At 62.3% G+C, this 26,450-nt stretch overlaps 3 protein-coding genes across 5 annotated transcripts; 2 read left to right on the top strand and 1 right to left on the bottom strand.

Annotated features, from left to right (window-relative positions):
• The first annotated feature begins 251 nt into the window (after positions 1 to 251).
• Positions 252 to 14,877, top strand: P4HTM (prolyl 4-hydroxylase, transmembrane). Its single transcript, XM_045856986.1, has 9 exons — positions 252 to 1,009; positions 1,180 to 1,261; positions 9,694 to 9,884; positions 10,500 to 10,596; positions 11,943 to 12,105; positions 12,668 to 12,853; positions 13,585 to 13,675; positions 13,872 to 13,995; positions 14,446 to 14,877. The coding sequence occupies exons 1-9, from the start codon at positions 680 to 682 to the stop codon at positions 14,664 to 14,666; spliced, it is 1,485 nt and encodes a 494-aa protein (XP_045712942.1). The 5' UTR covers positions 252 to 679; the 3' UTR covers positions 14,667 to 14,877.
• Positions 14,878 to 15,070: 193 nt separating this feature from the next.
• On the top strand, positions 15,071 to 22,084 carry WDR6 (WD repeat domain 6). The gene is made up of 7 exons (XM_045856678.1): positions 15,071 to 15,283; positions 18,040 to 20,521; positions 20,597 to 20,680; positions 20,772 to 20,888; positions 20,983 to 21,101; positions 21,202 to 21,811; positions 21,942 to 22,084. The coding sequence occupies exons 1-6, from the start codon at positions 15,184 to 15,186 to the stop codon at positions 21,660 to 21,662; spliced, it is 3,363 nt and encodes a 1,120-aa protein (XP_045712634.1). The 5' UTR covers positions 15,071 to 15,183; the 3' UTR covers positions 21,663 to 21,811; positions 21,942 to 22,084.
• Positions 21,965 to 26,171, bottom strand: DALRD3 (DALR anticodon binding domain containing 3). Of its 3 annotated transcripts, none has more exons than XM_045856679.1 (12): positions 24,681 to 26,169; positions 24,303 to 24,598; positions 23,922 to 24,178; positions 23,757 to 23,836; positions 23,543 to 23,671; positions 23,152 to 23,222; positions 23,001 to 23,062; positions 22,810 to 22,892; positions 22,547 to 22,726; positions 22,360 to 22,473; positions 22,194 to 22,262; positions 21,965 to 22,106 (listed from the first exon to the last, which is right to left on the bottom strand). In XM_045856679.1, exons 1-12 carry the CDS (start codon positions 25,098 to 25,100, stop codon positions 21,987 to 21,989), a joined length of 1,881 nt encoding a protein of 626 aa, XP_045712635.1. In that variant the 5' UTR covers positions 25,101 to 26,169; the 3' UTR covers positions 21,965 to 21,986. The 3 variants fall into 3 exon arrangements, with proteins under 3 accessions (XP_045712635.1, XP_045712637.1, XP_045712636.1); XM_045856681.1 differs by having other exon boundaries at positions 24,686 to 25,025; XM_045856680.1 differs by lacking the exon at positions 22,547 to 22,726 and having other exon boundaries at positions 24,681 to 26,171.
• Positions 26,172 to 26,450: the final 279 nt, after the last annotated feature.

The raw sequence follows: 26,450 nt of genomic DNA, 5'->3' as shown, positions 1-26,450 counted from the left end.
GGTCCCACCATGTGCGCGACCCCGCACGTCAGACAGCTTCTTCCTGAGTCTTGATTCCTGCAGGCCTTCCCGGGGGGGGGGCTCCAAACCGACCACGGAGTGAAACGGAGCTGTGAACCAAAGTGTCACAAGCATTCTTGGCCTCCTACACCGACGAGGGTTAGCGCCGAAAGCCATGGGGCCTACGCCATCACATGAGCGGTTTTCTCCGCGGCGCCCCAACCCACCGCAGTACTGAGTCATTTTTTTGGCACTGCTGCTTCCTTGCGGCCACCCCATTCCCGGGCGCGAGAAAATACAGACCACAGGTTTCCGGGAGGAGGGAAGTGCGTCTCAACCAGGAAAAGGAGAAACTTCCACCGGGGTTTCCTTGAATGGTGCTGCTCTGGTTTGCATCTACACTGGGGGAGGAGACGGTCGGCCTCTGGCCTGAAGGGTGTGCATCCCCGCCCTGCAACATCCCAGCTCAGGAAGACAAACTCCAATGTGGACCGGGGTCCGCGGCGCGCAGAAATACTGCGCGGCAGGCTCCCGGCAGGCTGGCGCAGCATCCCCAGGCACGGTCCCCCACTGACCGCGGTGCGCGCAGGCTCGGCAGCGGTCGTCCCGGCGACGGCGCGGTGCGGCGCGGGCATCCCCGCGGCCCCTCCCCTGGGCGCGCGCGCGCGACCTGGGCGCCATGGCGGCCGCGGTGGGCCCGAGCCCTGAGGCCCTGAGGCCTCAGTGGGTACCGCCTGAGCACGACCCTGCAGAGCCAGCGGCCGGGCTGGGCGACTGCGAGGACGCACCGGTCCGGCCGCTGTGCAAACCCCGCGGCATCTGCTCGCGCGCCTACTTCCTCGTGCTGATGGTGTTCGTGCACCTGTACCTGGGCAACGTGCTGGCGCTGCTGCTCTTCGTACACTACAGCAACGGCGACGAAAGCAGCGACCCCGGGCCCCAGCGCCGCGCCCCGGAACCCGAGCCCGCGACAACCTTGGCTCCCCTCATCCGGCTCGAGGGCATCAAGGTGAGCACCCCGCCACCTCGCTGCGCTCCGGGCCCAGGGCGCAGCTCCCTGCCCGGGCAGCTCCCTGCCTGCCTGCCCCACGCGCACCCCACTCTCCCGGGTCAGGGAGCCTTTTCCTTCGGGCGGCGCGGCCTGGCGCCCAAGCTGTCCTCTGTGACCCTTTCCCGTAGGTGGGGCACGAGCAGAAGGTCCAGCTGGTCGCCGACAGGGACCACTTCATCAGAACCCTCAGCCTCAAGCCGCTGCTCTTCGGTAAGTCCGCTGGAGCTCCCGGCAGGTGTCGGGGGCTGCTTTGCGATAGCCGTCTTGAGGTTCATTCTGACCACGTGACTTTTGTTTTGAAAATGGCTGCTTCCATGTAGCCCCCCTTTTTTTCCAGCTAGAGGTTTCCCGAAGTGAAGTACCCGCCCCCACCTCCATAACAGGGTTGCAGAATGACCTTTGGGCACTCCCCTCTCCGACCCCTATTCTCTGCAGCCAGTCCTTCCATCACGGGGCTGGGCAGCGTGGCCCTGGGCTGAGTGTTTACACGTTTCACTGAAACTGTCTCGTCACACTCCTTGTCACCTTTAATGCTGTCACGTTCTGGAACGGGGGGAGGGTGAGAGAAACTGATAACGGGTCCTCGCTGATCTCAGACCCTGCAGTCTCTTACCCAGCAACTGGCTGTCCAGCTGTGGGTAAACCGGGGCCCGGAAACCGCCGCGCGGAGGCATCGGCCTTTGCTACCAGCACTGGGATTCCGCTTAGGATGCAGTTCCGCGTTCGGCCGTCGTGGTCAGATCCTTGCCCGGCGGCCTCATTTGGAACCAGCGTCTGAGCTCATTTTCTGACCTCTTGTTACGTGTTAGGCTCGGTGTGACCGGCTCATTTGGTTTTTACAGCCCGTCTGTGAGGTGGGGGAACCCCCTTCACAGGCTGGTGGGTGAGAAGCGGGGCCAGGACGCTGCCGCTGCTTGGCCAGGTTCGTACAGGCAGGGGTGAGGCTAGGACTCGGACCCAGGCGGCCTGCGTCTAAAGCACCGTGCTAGCTGGGAACTTCTGAAGTCTTTCAAAGACCACCAGTCCACAAAGTGGGGGCCCCCTGACCCATGACCTTGCCCAGGATAGGTTTGCCCAGCCCAGCACTGGGTACCCAGCCTCAGTGACCCACTTACCCGCAGACGCGGACTGTTCCTGGCTACTGGAGGATGGAGCGGGCTGGGACATTTAAGGAGGAGGCTGGGGACCAAGGCAGAGCACAGGCCCTTCCTTACCCCTGGAGCAGAGGGCCCTGTTTGGGATTATGCCTAGACCCGTGCCAATGGTTTCATTTGCACGCTGTCTGAGGGGAAGCAGGTTATTGACCTTATTAGCCCTATTGTGGGAGGGGCCCTCAAAGGTTATTGTTGTCGTTGTTGTTATTATTACTGCTGCGTGGTGTTAAGGTCTGTGCCAGGCACTGTCCTAGGCACTGGGGACACAGCACTGACCAAAACAGGAAACAGACGAAAGCACCAGAAGCTGACATTCGGACGAGGAGACAGACGATAAACAAACCAGTAAACGAGTACACATGGTGTGTCAGGTGGTGATGAGTGGTCGCAGGCAGGTAAGGCAGGGTTTCAGGTGGGGTCGGGACTCCCAGTAGGATGGCTGGGGTTGGCCTCCCCGAACCAGGTGTCTGAACGGAGACCTGCAGGCGCTGTGGGGTCGAGCCCGGCGGCTGTCGGGAAAGGGTGACCCGGGCCAAGAGAAGGACGCTGTCCTCACCCCGTCACCTGGGCACTGCCATGACCAGACGCACCTGAGGGGGGCGTCGAGGTCTCTCTCCTCAGCCTTCCTGGGACGAGTGTATGCTCAGTTCAGATGTGTGTTAGGTTAAGTGGGCCACGAGGACTCCATTACTACCCCTGACCCTGTGCATGCATCTTACTGCATCAGAGTTCTGCGACGCAGGGCATGAGAAGCCCAGACCAAGAGGAAATTACAGGAGGCAGAAGAGATGGGACAAGAGGTAAAGCGGCTATGGCTCCGCCAGCAGAGGGGTCTCTGTTTCTGCAAATTACAAAGGGCACGGTTAGGCGAAGTGGGCAGCCACAGGAAGAACTTCCCTCCAGACTCTTACATCACCTTTGAGTCTACTGGTGGAAGGTGGCCCGGGTTTTACCCAGAAAGCCATGGGGCTTGCTGCTTGTGAAACGAGGTGAGACCAAGTGAAGACCAGATCACAGGCTGCAAGGCGTCCAGCTGAGAGGGAAGCCGCACGGGGGCGGGGAGTGTCTGAGGAGGGGCAGCTCGTGACAGCTGTGGAGTTGGACGAATCCACAGAAGGAAGCCTGCCCCCCAAGAAGGAGCAGCATCTGTCTGTCTTCTGTGCCTGCCTGTCCATCCGTCCACTGTCACCCTGAAGAGTCAGGGAGGCCGAGAGGGGAGTAGGCCTGCTATGGGCTCTGCCACCTCTGCCCTGCTGCTCTTGGCTCCAAATCTGGGACCCGCCAGCCTCAGGGGCCCAGGAAGCCAGGGCTCAGAGGGCGGGAGTTGAAGATATAAGCTGGGGTCTGGGGCCGGCTGGGTTCTACCCAGGGCGCCTCCATCTCCAGGTGAGGGAGCCCCACCCCTGCAGGGGAGGGCCCCATGCAGCCTCCCTTTGGGGAGCATTTCTTGTTTCCCGTCCTAGTTCCCAGGGACATGGAGCACACGGGCCCCTGGCAAACGCCTGCTGGACTGCGGCAAGCGCTTCCCGAGGGTTTGGGCCTCCCAGAGTCTGTTCGGTGCGGAAGCGAGACGCTGCAGCTCTGAGTCATTGTCATCGCTCTGGGAACGTGGCTCTCTCTCACGTGGCTCACTTCTCCCTCCATGCCACCCCACACTCGTTTGGTATCTAAATAGATCAGACCGCATTGCTCCCTTCCTTAAAAGTCTTCAGGTCTTCCCATTTCACTCCTCAAGTCTCATTTGGTGCCCCAGGCCCTCGCCTCGGCTCCTCCCCTCCCCCCGACTTACTCCCCAGCTGATTCGAGGACACCAGGCTCGTGGCTGCCTCGGGGCCTGGGTGTGTGCCCTTCCCTCCACCCGCAGGCTCCACGGGCCTCTGCTCACCCGTCCCCTCCTCAGAGACCTCTCTCGACCTCAAACTTGTCTTACGGGGTTTGCACGCGCTTAAGAGGTTGCATCAGCTTGCTTGTTTTCTCTCCGCACTCAGCATCTTTGAAAACCAGCTTCTGTATTTATTTGTATCTTTTGTGCCTCTGCCCCTACAGACCGCTGCAGGCATAGGAGGCCGGACTTGTTGTGGCTGTGTGTCCAGCCGCCAGAGTCCTGTCTGCCAATCATTATTGGCCAGCGGGAGGAGTTTCCCGGGCACTCGGCCAGTCCAGCACCTGCCTGCTGGCTCGGAGTGGTCTCCACCACCACCCTGGGCAGGCATCCTCTTCAGGAACAGCAGCGGGCCCTTCCAGTGGGCTAGCAACTTTTTTTTTAAGATTTTACTTATTTATTTTTAGAGAGGGAAGGGAAGGAGAAAGAGAGAGAGAGAGAAACATCAATGTGCAGTTGCTGGGGGCCGTGGCCTGCAACCCAGGCATGTGCCCTGACTGGGAAGCGAACCTGCGATGCTTTGGTTCGCAGCCCGCGCTCAATCCACTGAGCTACGCTGGCCAGGGCAGCTAGCAGCTTTTTAAGCCATTGTTTTCTTCAGTATTTAAGATAAATGAGCAGTTGACACGAGTACACAAAACTATTTTAAAACCATCACTAGTTCATCATAGGAGTTCTCCATTTATTCCTTTGTGGTTTAAGAAAACAGGAGCTGCTTTGAGACCACTGTGCTCCTGGTACACACTGGAGGCCCAGAAGTGGGGAAGGAATGTTCGAGTGCCTGTCTGTGCAGGTTCCCGAGCAGCTTGAAGCAGTTTTCCGGGTGGACCCTGCCCCTCCCCACCCCACCCCTGCTGCTGTTTTCCCGGGCCTGCTGCGTGGCAGAGCTAGACCACTAAAGGTCAGGCGGGTACAATGGAGTCCGTCTAACTGAGACCTGACCAGCAGTATCGGCTCGGGGTGCGTGTAGCCCAAGGCTCTGTGCCTGCGCTGAGACACAGCTTGGGGTGCTGGGGCTTGTGGGCCGTAGCAGGGCATTAGCCAGGCTGTCATCCGAGGCCTGGGAAGGACAGAAAGGTCTTGCCTGCCCGGCACACAGCCGACAGGGAGCAGGCCTGCCTTCGGTCTGGGCAGGGCACTGCCAGCTTGGGACGGGGCCCCGAGCCATGGCCCCGGAAGTGGGCTTCGGCCATGCTTGAGGAGTTTGTGGGTGAGCCTTGGGGCTTCCCTGGACTCTGGCCTGCAGATATCCGTGGGGGTAGCACAAAGAGGGCTTTGTGTCCAGGAGAGCACACAGCCAGTTTGGCCACCACAGAGGCCATGGCTACCAGGCCCCAGGCTCTCCCTGCCTGTGTTAGCCCCTGTTCCGGGCACCGGGGATGGTGCCACCTGCGGCAGATGGCCAGCTGCAGATTTCGGTGGCCCCGGCTCCAAGCTTGGGCCGTGGTTGCCAGCAGCCAGGGGGCCCTGCACCACCCCACTCAGCACGTAGGTCCCCGGCTGTCTTCTGAGCAGGAGACTGTGCACGCACGTGGCATCCAGCTGCAGCCAGCGTCGCAGAGTGGGCACCAGCTCTGCAGGGGGTGGCGGGCCTGCCCTCAGCACCTCTAGCCTCAAGTCCAGGTCCAAGTCCGAGGGGCCAGAGGATGACCCGTTGCTCTGGGAGGGCCTAAGCGTCACTGCTGAGTGGGATCAGAGGGGCGGGGTGGTGAGGGGTGAGGAGCAGAGCCTCTGAGAGCTTCCCACCCCCCAACCCCCATTGAACCCTGCTGTCTGAGGCTCTGCCAGTGGAATCCCAGACCTAGAGAAGGGTGCTCCTAAATGTCACCGCCCTCCTTAGCAAGTTTGCTTTGTTTTAGCAATGTCCCAAGCTTATTAAAGTGATTTATTATTTTTATTAGCTCTAACCAGGCATAGTGTTTGGGTAGCCTCGCTCCCATTGGCCTTAGCACCAAGCGAGGGGCTGGAATGAAGGCACGGGCAACGTCCGCTGAGCTTTAGGGGTTCACCGAAGTTGCTGCTGCAGAGCGCGTCCAGGACCTCCTTGAAGGAGCAGGACCCTCCAACTCGCAGTCCCCACAGCTGGCTCAGGGCACTGGCGAGCGGCTGGGGGGACCGAGTGAGGCCCCCACCAGGCCGCAGGTGTGGGTGGGCCCCTCCTGCTCCCCTCCCTTTCACCCTTTCTGAGAGAGACGGCTGCTGTGGGCGGTCCCTTTCCCACCAGAGAGCCCTTCACCTGATTCCCAGGGGGGAGTGGCTAGAAAGGGTGGGCTTGAGGGGGGCACGAGAAGCCGCGCAGAGACTCGCGAGGGTGGCCGGGGTGGGAGCCGTTGGAGATGGCCCCCATGCAAAGGCCCTGGCCTGAGGGGAGGTGTCCACAGTGCGGGCCGGCCGGCCAGGGGTAGCCGTGGCAGGCCAGGACGGGCGCGCAGCCCGCCTGAACGACCTCGCGCGGGCTGCGGCTCGGGTGGATGACCCTGCAGGAGGGGGGCGGGGCGCCCTCGACCAGGTGCCCTGGGCAGGTGGGGCTGAGGCTTGGCACTCCGCAGTTGCTGGGCAGCGACACCTGGTCACCTAGCAACAGCCCTGCATCCTGGTTTTTATGCTTGCTGGAATCTCCACCCTCAGCTCTACATCCCCATCCTTCCTCCGGTACCCCGGGCTGCCGTCCCGCACTTTGCCCTTTCCAGCGGCCCTCCTCCTCCAGCTGGGAGGACAGCGAGTACCTGGGCGGGACTGTGGGAGGGGTCCTGCACCTGGGCCTCCTTTCCTGATCTTGGACTGCAAGAGCCGGGCCCTCCCTCCCTCCCGCTTGTCCTGGAAGGCCTGCAGGGCACTGCGGTTTCTGGCCAAGGCTGAGGTTGACGGAGTACAGGGCCCCCATGCTGAGGTTCGGGAAGAGCCCACCCAGTGCAGCTGCTGCTGGCAGTCACCCTGAGGCTCTGAAGAGGGCCCTTGCTCTGCCGAAAAGGGCCTCAGGGGACTGGTGTTCACGGGATAGGTTAGGCTGGGGCGGGGTGGGGGGCGTCAGCCCTGCCGTCTGGGGGAGAAAAGGCCACCCCGTGAGCCCTGGCGCCCTCTCTTGCCAGGACCCCTTGGGCAGACGGTTCCCACAGCTGCTGGAGAGGGGCTCCGAGCGCCCAGCCTAAGGCAGCCTGCTGCTTGCCCGACCTTGACATTTAAGAGCCCTTGATGACTTGTGGGTCCAGACCAAGGCTGCTCACCATGGGTGGTCCCCTGGACACCCGCTCCCTTCTGCCAGGAACAACCTGACGAAAAATCCCTCGTCTTCCTCCCCGCCCCCATCAGCACCCGGCACTGAGGGGTGCCCAGCAGTGGTTAGTGAAGAGCTGCCAGCACAGGCCCTGGCTGAGGAGAGGCCCCCACCCTTACCTGGGAGCCCCCATCCCCCGTGCCCTACCTGTCCAGCCACACCGGGACAAAGAGGGAGCAGAAGAAGAGGTGGACATCAGGGTGGCACTCCCTGGCCAGCAGGGGCAGCCAGCCGGCTGACTGCCGGGTGGCCTCGGCCACTGTGTCATGGTCCAACAAGCTGGGGACCCGAATCTCTGTAGCCAATGCCGCGGCACAGTGCCATGGCTTGGGGGATGGGCATGCACCGGGTGGGGCCCCACGGAGCCCCTGCCACGCTGTCACCCCACAGCACCACCAGTGCACCAGAAGCCACAGCCCTCCAGCCGGCCCCCGCTTTCTCTGCCTCGGCCTTAAAGGGCTGCAGTCGAAGGCTTTAAAGGAAGGGCTGCACCCACACCCCGGGGGCCAGTGTTTGCCCAGCTCCCGGGGGCTTGGATTAGCGTGTGGACCTGGGCCGATGCTTTGGAATAGCACAGGGAGGGGCTTGTAGGGGTGGGCGGCGTCTCCTTTGGGCCTGCGGATTACAGCACCCAATAAACCGAAGAAACCTGGGCCTGTGCTTTGCTTTCTTTTGGTGCATTTTTTAGGCCACCGGAAGGCGGCTCTGCTCACCGGCAGTTTGCTGCGAGTCCTCGCCCTGCAGTGCTGCCCTCTCGGTGGCTGGCTCCCAGCCCTTCTGGGCTCGCTGGGTGGGGGTCTTTGTCCTGTCCCCAGTGCCATCGCATCCGCGTCACCTACCCACGGAGCTCAGTGTGGCTGTGGGCGCGGATTCTGGAGCAGCGTGGCCTGGGCGGCCCTTTCGCCCTCCTCCGGCTGATGTCTCCACGCTTGGGGTTCCTCGGGGTGAGGAAGGGCAGGGTAGGGGCGTGGCTCTCTCCTTAGGGTCAGGCACACAGGTTAAGGCCTCGAGGGCGGCATGCCCAGGACAGGACGGCGCCTGCTTCCCAAGTGTGAGCTGCGGGGGCTGCAGTTTCAAAGCCTCCCCAGTCCTGGCTGAGGGGCCATTTATTTCCCCTCCTCTCGGCAATGGCTGGAACCTCCTGCTGGGGGGGTAGCCCAGGGAAGTAGCAGACCACTCTGCAGGGGTTGGTTCTGAGGGGGGCGGGGGGTGGGCGGTGGTGACTGTGGCAGGGGTGGCGGTCTGGTCCTTCCTCTAGTCTGTTGCTTCTGTGGCCTTCTTGTCCCTGGGCCAAGGAAGTCCTCTCTCCCAGAAACAAGGGAAGGGACAAGGCCCGAGCTCCTGGTCTGGAAGAGCCTGGGCCGCTGTGGGTGGTGGGGACTCCGCAGGTGTGAGGCCCACGTTCCAGCCCCGCCGGGCGGCCTGTGGGTCTGCGGTGGGGCGGGCAGCCACTGGGGCCTTGGAGGCGTGGAGCAGGCACTCAGTTACCTTCATTCCCAAAGCAAAGGGCACCTGGGGTTTCTTCTTCTTCTTTTTTTTTAAGATTTTATTTATTTATTTTTAGACAGAGGGGAAGGGAGAGAGGAAGAGAAACATCATCAATGTGTGGTTGCCCCTTGCATACCCCCAACTGGGGACCCGGCCCATAACCCAGGCATGTGCCCTGACTGGGAATCGAACCAGTGACCCTCTGTTTCGCAGTCCAGCACTCAATCCACTGAGCCACACCAGCCAGGGCTGGGGTATCTTCTTAGAGCATCTGCCAAACACCTGAGTGACCTGCACTGACCTCCCAGCACTGGGCAGCTCAGCCCTGGTCAGATGACCAGCGCCCGCGTGTGCAGCAGACTGGAGGGCAAGGACGGGCCTAGAGTGCTCAGCGTCTTGCTTTTGTTTTTATTTGAGTAACAATGGGAAGTAAAAATGCAGCAGCCACCATCCTGTGCTTTTGAAATATATACCAAGTAAGAAGTGGAGGTCCGCCCTCTGCTCCTCGGGTTCGCCCTCTGGCCTTTCGTCCCGCCGCCCGCACCCAGGTGGGTTAGCCCAGGCCCAGCTTAGGCCCAGCTTAGCCCCCGCTTGCCCCCGAGGACTCCCCAGAAACCGTGTGCCCTCGGCATCGGAGAGAGAAGCCCCACACCCCAAATGCTGGCCGGCCTTGCAGGACAGCCTGACCTTGCTGTCACAGTCCAGAGCAGATGGAAGGGGTGTGTGATGCTCTCCCGACCTGGAGGCCACCAGCGAGTTCTCAGGAACCCCGGAGAGAGGAAGGCACGGGGTCCATCCGAGCCCTGGCTTGGTGCTTGGCCTCACCCACCTCCCCTCCTGGCAGAAGTCCCCGGCTTCCTGAGCGACGAGGAGTGCCGGCTCATCATCCACCTGGCCCAGATGAAGGGGCTACAGCGCAGCCAGATCCTGCCCACCGACGAGTACGAGGAGGCCATGGGCACCATGCAGGTCAGCCAGCTGGACCTCTTCCGGCTGCTGGACCAGAACCACGATGGTCGCCTGCAGCTCCGTGAGGTTGGGACTGAAGTAGGCGGCGGGGAGGGAGGGGGACAGAATTGTCTTTCTGGTGGCCAGACCTCGTGTGTCCTGCTCAGCCCAGGCCCCGAGTCAGGTGCCTCCTCACGTCAGCACGCCCAGGCCCAGGCCCAGGGTTTCCCTTCTTCCCCGGAGAGTTCCCCGTCACCCTGGGACCCCAGGAGATGGCGGGAGAGTCCACCTGGGGGGGTGATGGCATGTGTTGCTGCGCCACCGGTGGTCCAGGTTCCTGGCTGCCTCGGCGAGGAGTCCCATGGAGCCCATGGTGCTCGGGGTGGCGGCTCTGGGGGACCCGGCGTCTGCACCTCTCTGCACGCCCCTCGCCCAGGCTTCCAGGGGGTGCTCGGTGGGCTGTGGGGTCCCTCCCCTGTGCAGAGTGCCCCTGGCCCTCAGGGCTCTCAACTCTCTCCCTGGCCTTCCCAGATGCCACTGGACCTCTCTCCCTACCCTCACCCGCTCAGGGACTCTAGGCTTGTCCTGTGTCCTCGCCCACGCCCTGTCACCTGAACCCTGCAGCAATCACTGGGTGCTGTCTGCGCCCTGGCGGCTCTCCGTCACTGGGGCCACCCCATGGCGGGCCACCTTGTGCTTTAGGTCCTGGCCCAGACGCGCCTGGGAAGTGGGCGGTGGATGACTCCAGAGAACATTCAGGAAATGTACTCTGCGATGAAGGCTGACCCTGACGGTGACGGTGAGCTCCTGCCTCTCCTCGGTCCTGTCCCTGGGAGCCTCCTGTCCCCACAGCCAGCGTAGAGCAGCCAGAGGCGAGGAGGCCAGGATCCTGCCTTGCCCTCGCCCCCTGCCCCCGGGAAGAGGCTGGAGCCAGAGCCTCCCGTTCCCCTTGGTGACGGTGGAGGGCGGGTCTCCGAGACCCTTCCCGCCTCATTCGTCCGAGCCTGCCTGAGGTGCGGGAGGTGCGGGGGCTGGCGGGCCGAGGGCACAGTGGATGCAGTGAGAGCACAGGGACGCCGAGGCCAGCCTGAGCCAGGCTGTTCACCCTGCTCCGTCGGCCTCTCCGCAGCCAGGCTCTGGGTCCGCCCCAGACGGCCACCTCCCGAGTCCGACCCGGGTCTCCCTCGCCTTCCTCTTGCCCACCTGGAGTCACGCTCACCGCCGGGGGCCGATGCGGATGGGGGCCCTGTCATGCTAGCACCCCCGCCCAAACACACACATTTTGTCAATAACGCTCAGGAGGTTTCTGAAGTGCAAGCATCACTCTCATGCCCAAGTTCATGACCTTGTGGCTGGCGAACCCAGAGTGAAGAATCTGTCCGGGACCGGAGGCTAGAGCGGCGTCCTGCTGCCTCTGCCCCTGCGCACGGAGCTGGTGCCAGGCTCCCAGCCCTGCGGTGTGTCCCACTCTGAGAGAATTCCAGGCCAAAGGGTGGAAAGTAACTCCTTGGTGTCAAACAGAATCTATGGACCCGAGAGAGCGGCTGCGGTTCCAGAACCCCAGGAGGGCGGAGCCCCTGCTCCGTGGGTTGGGCAGGAACAGGGGAACGCGATTTCCCTCTGGGGAGTGCTCTGGCTTTCTGTGCCAAGGTCAGCTGGTACCTGGCAGAGAGGGCTGACCAGGCTTAGCCACCCAGGACGGGACCTGAGGTCAGGAAGAGACTTCTGGAGCCCCGCCTCACCTTCTATCTCGTGGTGTGGAAGGCCCTGGACAGAGGCCAGCGCTGGCTGCTCTCTTCACCCTCCATGGGACCGAGGAGGGCCACCACACTCTGTAGAGCCAGGCTGAAGGGCCAGGGACAGCCAGTGCCCCAGGGTCCCGGTCACAGAGTTCAGACTTCCAGTGGACCTGCTGTGGCCAGCCCAGTAGGAGGTGGGCTCCTTCCTTCTGGGGGCCAAATCAGGGCTCGAATGAGGAAAGGAACTTCTCTAGGTCTCCCTGTGACAGAAAGCAGGCTCCTCTGACCCAAGAGTCCAGGTTGGGGACAAGTGCGCACGGCCCCCCAGGGCGGGTGGGAAATTGCAGCCTGCCCCGGGGCCTCGCCGGGGGCCTCCGCGGGCACTGACGGCGGGCGCCCCCCGCAGGAGTGCTGAGCCTGCAGGAGTTCTCCGGCGTGGACCTTCGGGACTTCCGCAGGTACATGCGGAGGCACAAGGCGGAGTCCAGCGAGCTGGTGCGCAACAGCCACCACACGTGGCTCTACCAGGGGGAAGGTGCCCACCACGTCATGCGTGCCGTCCGCCAGAGGTGAGCGCCGGAGGCTGCCCTCCCTGGTGCCGGGGCAGGGGACCGTGCAGGGGGCCGTGCAGGGCCCCCACGGAAGCCCTCGGCTGGGGCTGGGAGGACAGAGTCGATAAGCCAACTCAGGATTCGGTCCCACTTGTTAGACCAGCACTGGGGCCCATTGAAAGACAGGCAATGAATAAAGGCCAATTAACCCTAACTGTGGGCAAACAATGTACATTTGGGATTAGAAATAGACTGAATGTTTGTTTTCTGCTAATTAGAGAAATGACCTCTTCCCTCTGCCCACAGGGCCTCCTGCCCCTGAGCAGCCGGGGGTTTTAGATAGCCTTCCCTGGGCGTGTCCCCCACCCAATTCAGTACCGATCTCATCTTTGCCACCCAGTGAGCGTCCCTGGCACCCAGGGGAGGGCCCATCATGAGTACCCTCTTCCTGCTCCCATGGGGCCCATCAGGTGTGACTTAAGGGGCTTCCAGGGGAGGGGGGCAGGGGCGGAGCTTGCGGTAGCTCCTTCAGGGTGCCCCCTTGCGTACGGCTGACCCCCTGAATGCCTGCGGCCACCAGGGTGCTGCGCCTCACCCGCCTGGCACCTGAGATCGTGGAGCTGAGCGAGCCCATGCAGGTTGTGCGGTACCGAGAGGGGGGCCACTACCACGCCCACGTGGACAGCGGGCCTGTGTACCCGGAGACCATCTGCTCCCACACCAAGCTGGTAGCCAACGAGTCTGTGCCCTTCGAGACCTCCTGCCGGCAAGTAATGCTCACCTGAGGGCCGATTCCACCTCCCCTTCTACCTCCCTGGGACACAAGCCCAGCCCCGCCCTGCGGGCATGTCCTTGGCCTGGGGCCAGCAGAGAGCTGGGCCATCCTGGTCAAGGACATGCCCACCGCTGTCCCCCAGGTTGTTTACCAAGTGTCAGGAAAGGGGTGGCCATCTGTGGGTACCAGACCGAGGTACCCACAGACACTGAGACTGGCCCCCGGGGCTCTGCGGCAAGGGGCAGGGCAAGGCTGGAACCCGGGGTCTTCCTGCCCACTCCCTGGGTGTGGACCTGCCTCCCCGGTGGGCCGCCTCGGCTTCTCCCTTTAAAGCTGTGTCCCGCCCCTCTGCTAAGGCGCGGGGGGCAGGGCTCCCCTCTTCCTGCGGCTGCTCTGGCTCCGCCCCTTTTAGTCACAAGCAGTCTTTTTTCGTGACCTGGCTGCTTCGGTCAGCCTCCCTTTCCCGGGTGGCCCTTGGTCAGGACCATGGAATTTAAGTGCACCTGTGAACTTGGCCACAAAAAACTTTGTGACTCACACCAAGACACTAGGTTCGTGGAAAGCATGGGCTAAGGGCAACTTGGTACTGACCTGCCCTGTTATCACTAATCCCAGCCTGCCCCTCTGTCCCCTGGGCACCTGGGCAGCTTCTCCTGCCCGCAGGTGAGTCCCTGGGAGCAGCCACAGCTGGGGACACGCTCAGTGGCCCCCTTGCCTTACAGCTACATGACAGTGCTGTTTTATTTGAACAACGTCACCGGTGGGGGAGAGACTGTCTTCCCTGTAGCAGACAACAGAACCTACGATGAAATGGTAAGAGCCAGCCAGGCTGGTACTTGGGTGGGATGGCAGGGCTTTGGGCAAATGTGGTGATTCCCCTCCAGACCCGGGATGACGGCCCAGGTGGGCCCCTGGGCACGCCTCTTTGATTTCCCTCTGGCTACCTGGCCCCGGCTCCTGGCCACATAGTGGGGGCAGCTGGAAAAGCTCACTGCCCTGCTGCCCACAGAGTCTGATTCAGGATGACGTTGACCTCCGTGACACTCGGAGGCATTGTGACAAGGGGAATCTTCGTGTCAAACCCCAGCAGGGCACAGCAGTGTTCTGGTACAACTATCTACCTGATGGGCAAGGTGAGGAGGGCCTTTGGCTAGGCCAGGAGTGCCTCCTGAGGGAAGCCTGCCTTCTTGCAGCCCCGACTGCCCCCTGGTGGGCTCCTTACAAATAGCTTTCTGCCCCCAGTGCCTCCCCAAAACCAGCCTCCCGAGGTATCTCCACCCCAGCGATTCCCTGGCACCCTAGCCTTCCAGTTGGCTGGGACCCGGGACACACCCCTTACCAACCAAGGCAGGGACCGGCTGCGGGCAGGCTTGGCTACAAGAAAGCTGGTTTCAGAGGGCCAGTGGTGTCGGTGAGAGATGCTGAGCCCCTAAGGAGGCCTTGGGGCCAGCTCTTTGCCACCAAAGGTATGCACAGCTGGGCCACCCTTGCTGTGTCCTGCGACTGGATGAAGCCAAACTCAGGTCACCCCAGCCTAGTTTTTCTCAGGTCCCCTCCCTTGCTCACACATCCTCTTCTTCTAGGTTGGGTAGGGGACGTGGACGACTACTCGCTGCACGGGGGCTGCCTGGTAACTCGTGGTACCAAGTGGATCGCTAACAACTGGATCAACGTGGACCCCAGCCGAGCGCGGCAGGCGCTGTTCCAGCAGGAGATGGCGCGCCTGGCCCGCGAAGGTGGCGCCGACTCGCAGCCGGAGTGGGCCCTGGACCGGGCCTACCGCGACGCGCACGTGGAGCTCTGAGGGAAGTGTCGGCCCCGGCTCCCAGCCGCAGGTCGCCCACCGCCGAAGGTTGGGGACGCTGCAGCCCCTCTGTCCAGCTTCAGGCCAAAGATCTGGCCGATGTCTTGCCCATCCCCGCCTCCAGTCGCGATTAGGGCACAGCACCAATATTCATGTTATTTATTGTACACGGACTCATGCCGCCCTGCCAAATAAAATCACACGGCTTTGAGCCCCCGGGCCCGAGAGCTCGGGCTGGTGGGAAGCGGTGTGGGCAGCGGGAGCGGGAGACGGGGGGGAGGGGCACTCTGGCGAACGTCACGTGAGGGGGAGGGGCGAAGGCGGTCCCGCCAATCGTGAGCTGGAACGTCACGTGAGGCGGAAGGTCGTCATTGGACAGCGGCGGGGGCAAGCTAGAGCTCTACTACCTGTTGCCGAGGGCGCTGCACTTCGGAGGCGCTGCGCGCGGGGAAGGCTGGTCTCGCGAGAGTACAGTTCCTTTCTCGGTGGTGGCAGCCGCAGATGCTCGGGGGGCGACATGGATGCCTCGGAGGACTACATTTGGCCGCGGGCAACCTCGGAGCTCATACTCCTCCCGGTCACGGGTCTGGAGTGCGTGGGGGAACGGCTGTTGGCGGGTGAGGTTTAGTCTGAGGCGCGCTCTAGCGGAGAAGCCGAGCGCCCGCCTGGGCGGAGCCAGAGAACAAAGGGATGGCCGGCGGAGGGGGACGGGCCGCGTCGGGAGGTGGGCGGGAGCCCTGGAGACCGCGGGAAGGTGGCCCGGCGGGAGGGGCCCAGGAGTCCAAGCAAACCTAGTGTGGCTACCGAGGCCCTTCAGAGACTGCATCGGACGTGGAAAGGGCGAATGGGACCGCGGGAAGGTGTGGGGAGATGCAGTCGTTTCGGAGGCGGGGGTAGGGGAGGAGAGAGGTTAGTCCCTCTGATGAGTTGGGCGGGGGTTTGTCCTCTCTGGAGGAGGCGGGGTGGGAAGGCTGGGAATGGAGCACCCTCAGAAAGTGGGCGGGTCCGAGGTGTATCCTTAGAAGAGGGCGGGGTCCGGAGAGCGGGGGGGTGGCCTCCAGGGCAGGTGAGGCTCTTTCCTGGAAGGTTGTGGGTGGAGATGAGGCCTCTAACGAGGGTGAGGTCTCGGGAAAACCGGGATGAGACCTTTCTGCGTCGGCCAGTCCTCGGGAAGGCGGAGGCTAAGGTCCCCCTGAGATGGTTGGGATCCAAGAAATCCAATATATGCCATGTCCACCCCCACCTTTTGCCAGGGGGGCGGGGTTGGAAAGCACAAAGCAGCAGAGGCCTGGGTGCTGTGACCGCTGATGCAGACGTTTGAAAGGGTCCGAAGGCAGGGGACTGACTGTCGAGTCTTGAGTGAGCTGCTGCCAGTCCCGCGAGAGTAGGGATGGGATGGGGAGGGGTACCCAGTTTTGATCCGATGTGGGGACCCTGGGAGCTCCGGGTTCCTACCGTGCACTAAACTGAGTCTCCTGGAGGAGGGAAATAGCCGGACAGAAGCGCAGAGAAGCACCAGAGTGAACTAGGGGGAGAGCAGGGGTGAGCTTCTGACAGAGGAGAAGCATGCCACGGCCCTCAGGCTGCGAGAATGTGTCACTTGGAGGGAGAAGGAAGTCCCGTGCTGCTGGAGCAGGGGTGGGGCATGGAAGAAGAGACGGGAGAAGTGAGCGGACGCCAGTCAGTTTTAGGTCTAGATCTGATTTTGTCTCTTAAGGGCTGTGGGGAGGCCCCATTGAAGCGTTTCAAGCAGGGAAATGACTTGGGAAATACAGGCTAGAAAGCTCTTCAAGTGAATTCACTGCTTCTGCGACTTCCCGTCTGGGTGATTTGGACTTCATACGCGGGGCGTCTGTCCCTTTGTGGCCATCACTTGAAGCCGTGCGGCTGTGTGTCTCCCTGACACCCCCCCCCCACCAGGTGGCATTCTCTCTGGCCTGTCCTCCAGCCCTTTGTTTTTTATTTCACCTGCACCACCCAGAGATCTTTCTTTCCTGGGGCCATGAAACTTATTTCCTCTGCCAAGGAGTGTCCCCGCCCCCTGCGCCCTCCTGCTTTTCCTTTGGCTAACCACGGCTCATCTTTGGTTCCTCGGCCTAATGTTCTGTCTTCAAGGTGGCCTCCCACTGGGAGTGGGTCAGAGCAGCTTCTCAGTCTCAGTGCTGTTGGCATTTCGGGTCAGATCATCTTTGTGTGAGGGACTGGCTCTGCATTGTGGGGTGCTCAGCAGCACCCCTGGCCTCCACTCCTAGGCATCAGTAACACAGCTCACAGTTGGCACAAAAATGTCTCCAGACATTGCCAGATGTCTCCTGGAGGGAAAATCCACCCCCTCCCCCCCAAAAAAAAACAACAACTGAGAGCCCCTGGAGTAGGCTTTCCCATTTTATGTGCTGAGAGCAACCTACTTAGCCCTTTCCTGGAACTTAACCAAAATCACGACAATGTAGTTTACTTGGGTGCTGTTGTTCAGTGTCTGCCTAGTCCGTAGAGCGGGGTCTGTGCTTGTCTTGTTCACGGCTCCAGCATACAGTTCACTGTCTGCTTTATAATTGGTGTCCACCAAGTAGTTGTTGAACGTCAGGGGATTGAGATTGCAGACTAGGAACGGCGTGAGGGACTGCTAGGGTCATGTCCAGTTAAGAAGCAATCTTCTGGGCCAGAGTCACTGTGGTGGGGATTTGCGTGCTCTTTAGGAAACGAAATCCACGGAACGTGGAGACAGAGAGGATGTGGGAAGTTACGAGGACTGAGCCGAGGGCTTCCTGATGTGGGGCTGGGGCACGGGCGGTCGGTGCTGGTGGTTATGATGAGCACCGGGAGAACCTGCGGATGAGCTAGTAGGGTGGGAGGGGCCTGCAGCGCAGCCAGGAGGCAGCCCACGGCCACAGGGGCCCCTGCTGCCGAAGTGCGGGCTGCCCCTCCTCTTTCTTTCTCCCCATTGATACTAAACGTGCTCATGTCCTCTGAGATGCAGGGAAGAAACTCCTGGAAATCAGGAGGGGTTCTGCTGTAGCCCCAAGGTGAAAAGATTGTCTTAGTGGGAAGGCCTCTCCCCTGGGGTTGGGAGCTTCGGGAAGAATTAGTGTGCGGGTAGAGGAGGCTAAGGATTTGGGGACTAAAGCTGAGAGGGTTCCCGTCTGAGGCGTAGGTTAGGTGGTGTGCGGAGGAGGCTGTGAGTGTGAGGAATCTGCGGTTGGGTCAGAGTGTCGCCACTGAAAGTCCGGCTGGAGCTGAGACCCAGGTTTTCGGACCCGCGGGACTGTGTGTCCTGGCACACGCGTAGGCTGCCTGTGGGGACTCCCGCCGCCCTCCCCTCTTCCCGGCCTGTCAGCCGGACGGGGTCCTGACGTGGCTCTTCGCCTCTGTCCAGGTGAGGGGCCGGATGTCCTGGTGTACAGCCTGGGTGCCGGCGGGCATCTGCGGATGATGAGGCGAGTGCAGAACCTGCTTGGCCACTATCTGATCCACGGGTTCCGGGTGCGACCAGAACCCAGCGGAGACCTTGACTCGGAGGCCATGGTAGCTGTGTTTGGGAGCAAGGGACTCCGGATTGTGAAGATGAGCTGGGGACAGGGCCGCTTCCGGGAGCTCTGGCGCTCTGGCCTGTGGACCATGTCTGACTGGATCTGGGACGCACGCTGGCTCGAGGGGAACATGGCCTTGGCCCTGGGCCACAACTCGGTGGTGCTGTACGACCCTGTGATCGGGTGCCTCCTGCAGGACGTGCCCTGCACAGACAGGTGCACCCTCTCCTCCGCCTGTCTGGTCGGAGACACCTGGAAGGAGCTGACCGTGGTGGCAGGTGCCGTCTCCAACCAGCTCCTGGTCTGGTACCCGGCAGCTGCTCTAGTGGACAGCAAGTCCGTGGCCCCCGACCGACGGGTCAGCGGGCACGTGGGTGTAATCTTCAGCATGTCGTACCTGGAGAGCAAGGGCTTGTTGGCCACAGCTTCGGAAGACCGAAGTGTTCGCATCTGGAAGGTGGGTGACCTGCGGGTGCCTGGGGGCCGGGTGCAGAATGTCGGGCACTGCTTTGGGCACAGCGCCCGCGTGTGGCAGGTCAAGCTGCTAGAGAATTACCTGATTAGCGCGGGAGAGGACTGTGTCTGCTTGGTGTGGAGCCACGAAGGTGAGATCCTCCAGGCCTTTCGTGGCCACCAGGGCCGTGGGATCCGGGCCATAGCGGCCCACGAGAGGCGGGCCTGGGTGATCACGGGGGGCGATGACTCGGGCATCCGGCTGTGGCACCTGAAAGGACGTGGGCACCCAGGCTCGGGGGTCTCAGCTCTCGGCTTCAAGTCCCGTAGCAGGCCAGGTGCCCTCAAGGCTGTGACATTGGCTGGCTCGTGGCGCGTGCTGGCGGTGACCGATGCAGGGGCCCTGTACCTCTATGACCTCAAGGTCAAGTGCTGGGATCAGTTACTGGAGGACAAGCGCTTCCAGTCCTACTGCCTCCTGGAGGCAGCCCCCGGTCCAGAGGGCTTGGGCCTGTGTGCCATGGCCAGTGGGGAGGGTCACATCAAGGTCGTTCCCATCAACACTCCAACCGCGGCCGTGGACCTGACCCTGTTCCACGGGAAGGTACACAGTGTGAGCTGGGCCCTGCGTGGCTACGAGGAGCTCCTGCTGTTGGCCTCGGGCCCTGGCGGCGTGGTGGCTTGCCTGGAGATCACAGCCGCCCCCTCCGGCAAGGCCATCTTTGTCAAGGAGCGTTGCCGGTACCTGCTGCCTCCCAGCAAGCAGCGATGGCACACGTGCAGTGCCTTCCTGCCCCCAGGCGACTTCCTGGTGTGCGGAGACCGCCGGGGCTCCGTGCTGCTGTTCCCCTCCAGACCAGCTCTGCTCGAGGACCCGGGGGCTGGAGGCGAGGCCGGGGCTGGAGCCGGAGCCCTGGGAGTGGGCAGTGGCGGAGGGGAGGGTGAGACGGCCTTAGCCGAGTGGGGCCCCGTGTCCGTCCTTCGTTTTCTGCACGGGAAGCAAGGTGTGACCTCGGTCACCTGTCACAGTGGCTACGTGTATAGCACAGGGCGCGATGGTGCCTACTACCAGCTCTTCGTGCAAGGCAACCAGCTGAAGCCAGTCCTAAGGCAGAAGTCCTGCCGAGGCATGAACTGGGTGGCCGGGCTCCGCATGATGGCTGACGGGAACATGGTCATCCTGGGTTTCCATGCCAACGAGTTTGTGGTGTGGAGCCCCCGGTCACACGAGAAGCTGCACATCGTCAACTGCGGCGGAGGGCACCGCTCCTGGGCCTTCTCTGATACTGAGGCAGCCATGGCCTTTGCCTACCTGAAGGACGGGGATGTCATGTTGTACCGGGCTTTGGGTGGCTGCACCCGGCCACACGTGATTCTCCGGGAGAGCCTGCATGGCCGTGAGATCACATGTGTAAAGCGTGTGGGCGCCATCACCCTAGGGCCTGAATTCGAGCTGCCCGGCTTCACGCAGCCTGACCACCCGGAGCCCGGCAGCGAGGGGCCCGGCCTGATCGACATTGTGATCACGTGCAGTGAGGACACGACCATCTGTGTCCTGGCGATCCCCACAGCCACGGGCTCAGCCCACGCGCTCACGGCTGTTTGCAACCATATCTCCTCGGTGCGTGCCGTGGCCGTGTGGGGCGTGGGCACCCCAGGGGGCCCTCAGGATCCTCAGCCAGGCCTGACTGCCCATGTGGTGTCTGCGGGGGGCCGGGCTGAGATGCACTGCTTCAACATCATGGTCACCCTGGACCCCAGCACCCCGAGCCGCCTCGCCTGCCACGTTACGCACCTTTCGTCTCACCGGCTGGATGAGCACTGGGACCGGCAGCGCAGTCGGCACCGGACGGTCAAGGTGGACCCGGAGACCAGGTGACGTGCACTGCCCGGCAGGAGCTGGGGTGGCACCGCGCAGGGCTGCGCCTGACGGCTGCGTTCTCCCTGCAGGTACATGTGCCTAGCGGTGTGCGAGCCCGACCCGCCTGGCCGTGGCCCCCTCGTGGCTGCAGCCTGTAGTGACGGGGCAGTGAGGTAGGAGCATCGTGCTCGGAGGCGGGGGCAGGAGGCAGGGGCGGGCTGGTCCGGAATGGGCTCTGAGCTGGGCTGCCCTCTGCCCCGCCAGGCTCTTTCTTTTGCAGGACTCTGGGCGGCGGCTGCAGCTCCTGGCTGAGACTTTCCACCACAGACGCTGTGTCCTCAAGGTCCATTCCTTCGCACACGAGGCGCCCAACCAGCGGAGGTGAGAGGGGTGCGTGATGGTTCTGTGTGGGTCCGTGGGGGCCCCTCTTGCTTTGCATCTCCCTGACTGACCCAGCTGTCTTCCTGGCTCCCAGGAGACTGTTCCTGTGCAGTGCAGCCACTGATGGCAGCTTGGCCTTCTGGGACCTCACCACTGTGCTGGACCCTGGCTCCACTGCTCTGGAACCTCCGGCAGACCCTGGGTGTCCCTACCGTGAGTAGCTCGTGTGCAACCGTGGCTGTCCCTCCCCATCTCCCACTTTGTCTTCCCCCGTGGGGCAGGCTGGGCCCTGACAGCCATCTCCTTCCTCCAGGGCTGGGCAACCCCTGCCTGACCCTCCAGGCTCACAGCTGTGGTGTCAACAGCCTGCACACCTTGCCCACACGGGAGGGCCATCTCGTGGCGAGTGGCAGTGAAGATGGCTCCCTCCACGTCTTTGTGCTTGCCGTGGAGGTGCCGGAGCTGGAAGAGGTTGGGAGTGTTGCTGAGCCGGCGCCCCAGCTGCGCGTCCTAGAGCAACACTCCGTCCCTTGCGCACATGCTGCCCATGTGATGGGCCTGCACGTCCTAAGCCCAAGCCTCATGGTCTCCGCCTCCATCGATCAGCGGCTGACGTTCTGGCGTCTAGGGCACGGGGAGCCCACCTTCATCAACAGTGCAGTGTACCACGTGCCGGATGTGGCCAGCATGGACTGCTGGCCCGTGAGCCCCGAGTTCGGCCACCGCTGTGCTCTTGGGGGCCAGGGGCTCGAGGTTTACAACTGGTACGACTGAGGGGCCCCGCGGTGGCCGGCGTGCTGGGCGTGGGGCCTGCCCACAGACGCAGTGGAACGCGAGTGGCTGTCTGTGCCCGTGCTCAGCGTGCCTCGAGGGGAGGCGGCGGTGGCGGCCGCGGGTTCCCGACGTCAGAGCAGGTGTTGCGGGTGAGTACAGCCTGCCTGGGCAGCCCAGAGGTGCGTGTGCCCCTAGCCTTCACAACGGAGCAAAGCTTCGTAACAATTTATTTGGCTCCAGGCCTCTCAACAAAAAGCTGTGTTTTTGTGTGTTTTACAGTTGCTGACTTTGCGAACATTCCCAGGCACTGGAACCTCTGTGGCCTTAGATGTGGCTCAGTGGAGGGAGGCCCAGCAGGGCCAGGCCGGCGTGGAGCACTTCGCGCACAGCGCGTAGAAGCTGCAGACGGGCCAACATCTGGCCGAACAGGTGTGGCCGTGGCTCCTGGAGGACAGAAGGGGCCTGCTGGTCTCACCCTTTGCTTCCTTCCCCCACACCACCCCTCCCGCACCCCCGTTGCTGTGTGCTGACCGTTAGGACGTGCACCCGATTGTAGTAGGAGCTGAAATCCATGCTCAGCTGCACCAGAAACTTGCACACCTAGACAGAGACTGAGTCACTGGTCTGTCTCTTTGCCCTTGCACCCCAGCCCAGAATAAAGAACGTGCAGTGCCTGTCCCGGCCTTTCCTGCCTCACCATCTCCGTGTGCGCGGCCATGCGGAGCCCCGGGGCCGTGAGGTCCAGGGCTGCTGTCTGGTGCAGCAGGTCTGGGAAGGGGAGCACGCCGTTGAAGAGCAGCAGCCACTCACCCTGTAGGGAGAAGGCTGCTGAGAGGGCCAGTCCGAGCCGCCTGGCGGCGTCTGCTGCTGAGAGGCGCACTCACCTCCTCGCGGAGCAGGGAGAAATCCAGGCTGCTCACAGGTGGGGAAGCAGGGTACAGACCTTGTTCCACGCTGCGCTTGTAACCCTCAAAGAGTGTGGCAAGACGGGCACAATTGTACATGACAAAGGTGCCACTCTTGGTCCCCTTGGTGGAAATGCCGTCGGCCAGGGCCACGCAGAGCTGAGGAATGGCACAGCTGCAGAGGGGGGCAGCCACCACACAGCCTGTCCCCCGTCCTGGTCCTGTGGGGCACCCAGGCTCACCTGGCTCTGCGGGGCCTTGCTGAGCATCTCGAACTTGATGGTCGCCACGGAGAGGACCCTGAAGGTTTCTGCCCAGGCTGGGTCTGAGGGGGCATAGGTCAGTCATTCTCCCAGGCAAGGGACCCGGGGCTGGGGTACGGACGGCCTGCCGCCGCTGCCGCCCCAGGGCACAGCCAGTCTCCCAGGCCCACCTTGTGCCAGGTCCCTGCTGTGCTTCAGAGCTGAAGCCTTGCACACCTGTGCGTGCCGGAGCCTGCATTGCAAGAAAGAGAGGAGGGCCAGTGGGCAGAGTCCCCACCTCACCCGTGGTGGCTTGGCGGCCTTCCTCCCAGGCTCACTCACTCGTAGTACTCGGGGGCGGTCAGAGTGCCGGGTACACCAGCTACTTTCACGGGGCCACACACCACGTGCTTCTGTCAGGAGGAGAGCCAGGGCTCAGACAGCTGGCGACACCCCCCAGCAGCAAAACCCACAAGGAACTGAAACCCAGGGCCGGGACTCCCCCAGCCGGTTACCTACCACCAGGCTTAGCACCTTCCCCTCAAGCCCAGCCCCTCAGGAGACCTATTCTCCAGGCCCCACCCCCTCCCAGGGCTCTGCACCTGCTGCTTGTTACCCTTCACCAAGTCTAATGTGTCTCAAGATCCCTCCTGCACCAGTCAGCTTGCAGGCCCCTCAATAGGTTTTCAGGTGCTTTCTGAGGTCGGTAGGGGGAGCTCTATCACTAACCTACCTGTCTGAGAGGAGCGCCATCATCCAGCTTCCACCAAAGAAGGTCCAACTTCTGTTGCTGGAACTCCTCTTCGTAACTCACCACGTGCACCACCGTGCAGCTGTCTACACCAGCATCTAGGGCTGCAGCCTAGAAGGGAGAAGGACAGTCACTGCGGGGGCACAGGACACCTCAGTTCGCCAAAGGCTGAGGGGGTGGGAAGTCAGTCACTAACCAGGCCTGGGGAGCTGTCCTCAGGCCAACGCTGCACAGCTGCCTGCAGCTCAGCCAGCGCGGAGAGCAGATCCTCAGTCACTGCATTGGGAACACAGGCACGGGGCTAGCCGGGACCACAGGAGTCCCCGTCTTCTTTCTGGCCCTGCTAGGCTCCAGGTCCTACCCAGACAGCTGTCCAGGTTGGGGTCGTAACCAGCTGAGCGTCCCCGTCCTTCCACCAGCTCCTTCAGGCACACGCTGCCCAGGACGCCGGGGGGCAGGGCTCCTCTGTCACCAGCAGAGGTAAACTCTGCCAGTGCGCGGCTCCACAGGGCTTCGGTTGGGGCCGGCTCCGAGGCAGAGGGCCAGTCCACCCGCAGTTGCTGCAGTAATGTCGACATGTGCGGGTCCCGCACGGCAGGCACTAGGCTCACACGAACCCTGCAAGAGCGAGGGCAACTGTCTTAGCCTGAGCAGCCGGTATGGCTCACCCCTACTTCCTACCCGAAGCGGCCAGTTCCCAAGGGCCGCACTTTCTCCTCTCCAGCCGCACACGCTCGCTCACCCATGAACGCGCAAAGCTTGAGCAAGGTGATCGGCCACGAGCACAGCCCGCAGCTGGCACAGGCGGAGCGTGCAGGGGGCGGCACGAAGCGATGGGCAGTGCAGGATGACGCGCGGACCACGAGCGGCGGGCGCGGCGGGCGTGGCATAGGCAGCCACGGAGCCGAGCACGCGCTCGAAGACTGCAGACCGCTGCAGCTGGAGCGCCAGGCCCGAGGGTGTCGCCTCGCATCGCAACACCGGGGCCACACCGGGGCCCTGCAGGCCGACCACGGCATGGACCACAGCTTCCGGCACCTGTGGGGAAGCAGGCCGATGAGTGGGGCTGCGGTGCTCCGAGCTACCCTCGGCCACACGTCCCCTCCCGGACAGCGCCCACCTGACCGTCCTCGAAGCGCGCCTGTAGCGCGCGCCTTGGCGCCAGGAAGTCTCGGGCACGCAGGTGGCGGGCGCGCGTCTCCTTGAACCACACGGGGCAGCCAGCTCCCAGGGCCGCGTTGAGGGCCCCCAGGGTCTCCTCCACTCCAAGGCGCCCAGTCGCCATAGCGACCGGAACCGGAAGCAAATTTTTGGGAGGTCGAACTTCCGGAAGAGCAATTGACCGGGCGGGGGATCCGGTCCCGAGTAGGCAGGTGCACCAGAGGGGAACAGTGGCGACCGCTTTCGGCAGACGGCCCCACCATAGCCCACCTGCCCTGTCTGGGCCGGGTCCGAAACCTCGGGGTTCTCGTGGGCTTAGGGTTGTTTCGCTGTCACCCGCATTAGCAACCAGGAAACCTGGTGGGGCCTCTTTACTCATCAAAGGCTTACATCTCTGTATTTGTGATAACGTTTCTTTTCCATCATTTTACGCATGAACAAAATGTTAAAAGTTGCAAATGAATTGTCACTGGAATAGGGCAGCTTACATTAATGCCACCTTCACGACCTATTTTTTTTAACTCACTAAAAAGGAATTTGTTTTGCGGTTTCAGGTTATTTGCAAGCATTTTCTCCTTTGAGACAAGGGTCTTTTAGTCCCGATAAACTCCCACTGATAGAATCACCGGTTTTCTCCTCTTGATTCTTGAGGAATCAGAGCCGTCGTGATGGCTCTCAGGATTGCCAGGTTTGAAAGCGTCCTCCTTTAACCTGCTGCACTTTAACGGGGCTCCCTCCTCCCTCCCCGGCTTAGGCTCCGATGGAGCACGCCGCTCCTCTGCCAGACAGAAAGCTCTTTCTTACCCTAGGCTGACACCCAAACGTTTTCGCTTCAGTATAACTTACTTAAATCCTCTGATGAAATTGAAACTTACACAGCACAGAGTGCTGGGAAAAGCGTGATCTCTGCTCTGAAGCAGGGCCAGTGCCCAGAACTCAAGAGGGAACCCTAGGGGGCAGAAAAAGTTTGGCAAGGCCCCTCTCTAGGCCAGGGCTTCAAGGACCTCCTGCGAGGCGCCTAAAGAGCACTGGGCGGATACGACATTCCGGGTAGCTCCTTGGGGGGCTACTCAACCGGAATGATCCTATCATCCCAGGGAGCTTTCCACGTCCTGGCAGCCGTGGGCCTCCAGGACAGCCGTTATCTGGGCTGGCTGGAGACCTAGCTGGGGATTTCAGCTACTCTCGGTACTAGAAAAGAGTTGGGGTGGTTTTTCCCCAGGAAGTGAAGGGCTATCTTTAGCGAACTGCGGGCTGGGGCGGCCCTGTGGGACTCACCGCCGTTGCAGCCCTATCCGGAGGCCCTCGGTCTGCCCTCTCTCTTTCACCAATGCTACCCTGGGTCCCTGAGATGGCCACCGTCCAGACTTTCTCACGTCTAAGCCCCCGTCACTTTCAGCCTGAGGGCGCACCTGAGGGACGGAGATTAGCCGACCCAATGAAACACGTCTGTGGTCGGAGGCGCTGACCCACCCCATCTGGGCCAGGACGCTGCTCAGGCAGGAGAGCAGGGAACGAAATCCAAGTGCAGCTGGAATGCTCTGGAGACAACAGCTGCTTTTGGGATTCCGTTGCCCGCTGTCCAGCCGTGGGGGTGTGTGTGGGGGGATCCCTTGCCCTGGGGCCAGAATAGAGCCCCTTCATTTTCAGTCCCAGGAGGCAGACCTAGGAGTAGTCGGTGAAACCGAGTCCTGTGCGAATGAGGAGCTCACCTGGGCCCCAAAACAAT

Source organism: Phyllostomus hastatus, unplaced genomic scaffold (genome assembly GCF_019186645.2).
Source record: "Phyllostomus hastatus isolate PE091 unplaced genomic scaffold, TTU_PhHast_1.1 phas_scaffold_129, whole genome shotgun sequence".
NCBI classification, from domain to species: Eukaryota; Metazoa; Chordata; class Mammalia; order Chiroptera; family Phyllostomidae; genus Phyllostomus; species Phyllostomus hastatus.
The sequence above is the reverse complement of the archived record's forward strand: the minus strand, read 5'-3'. Positions and strand labels throughout refer to the sequence as shown.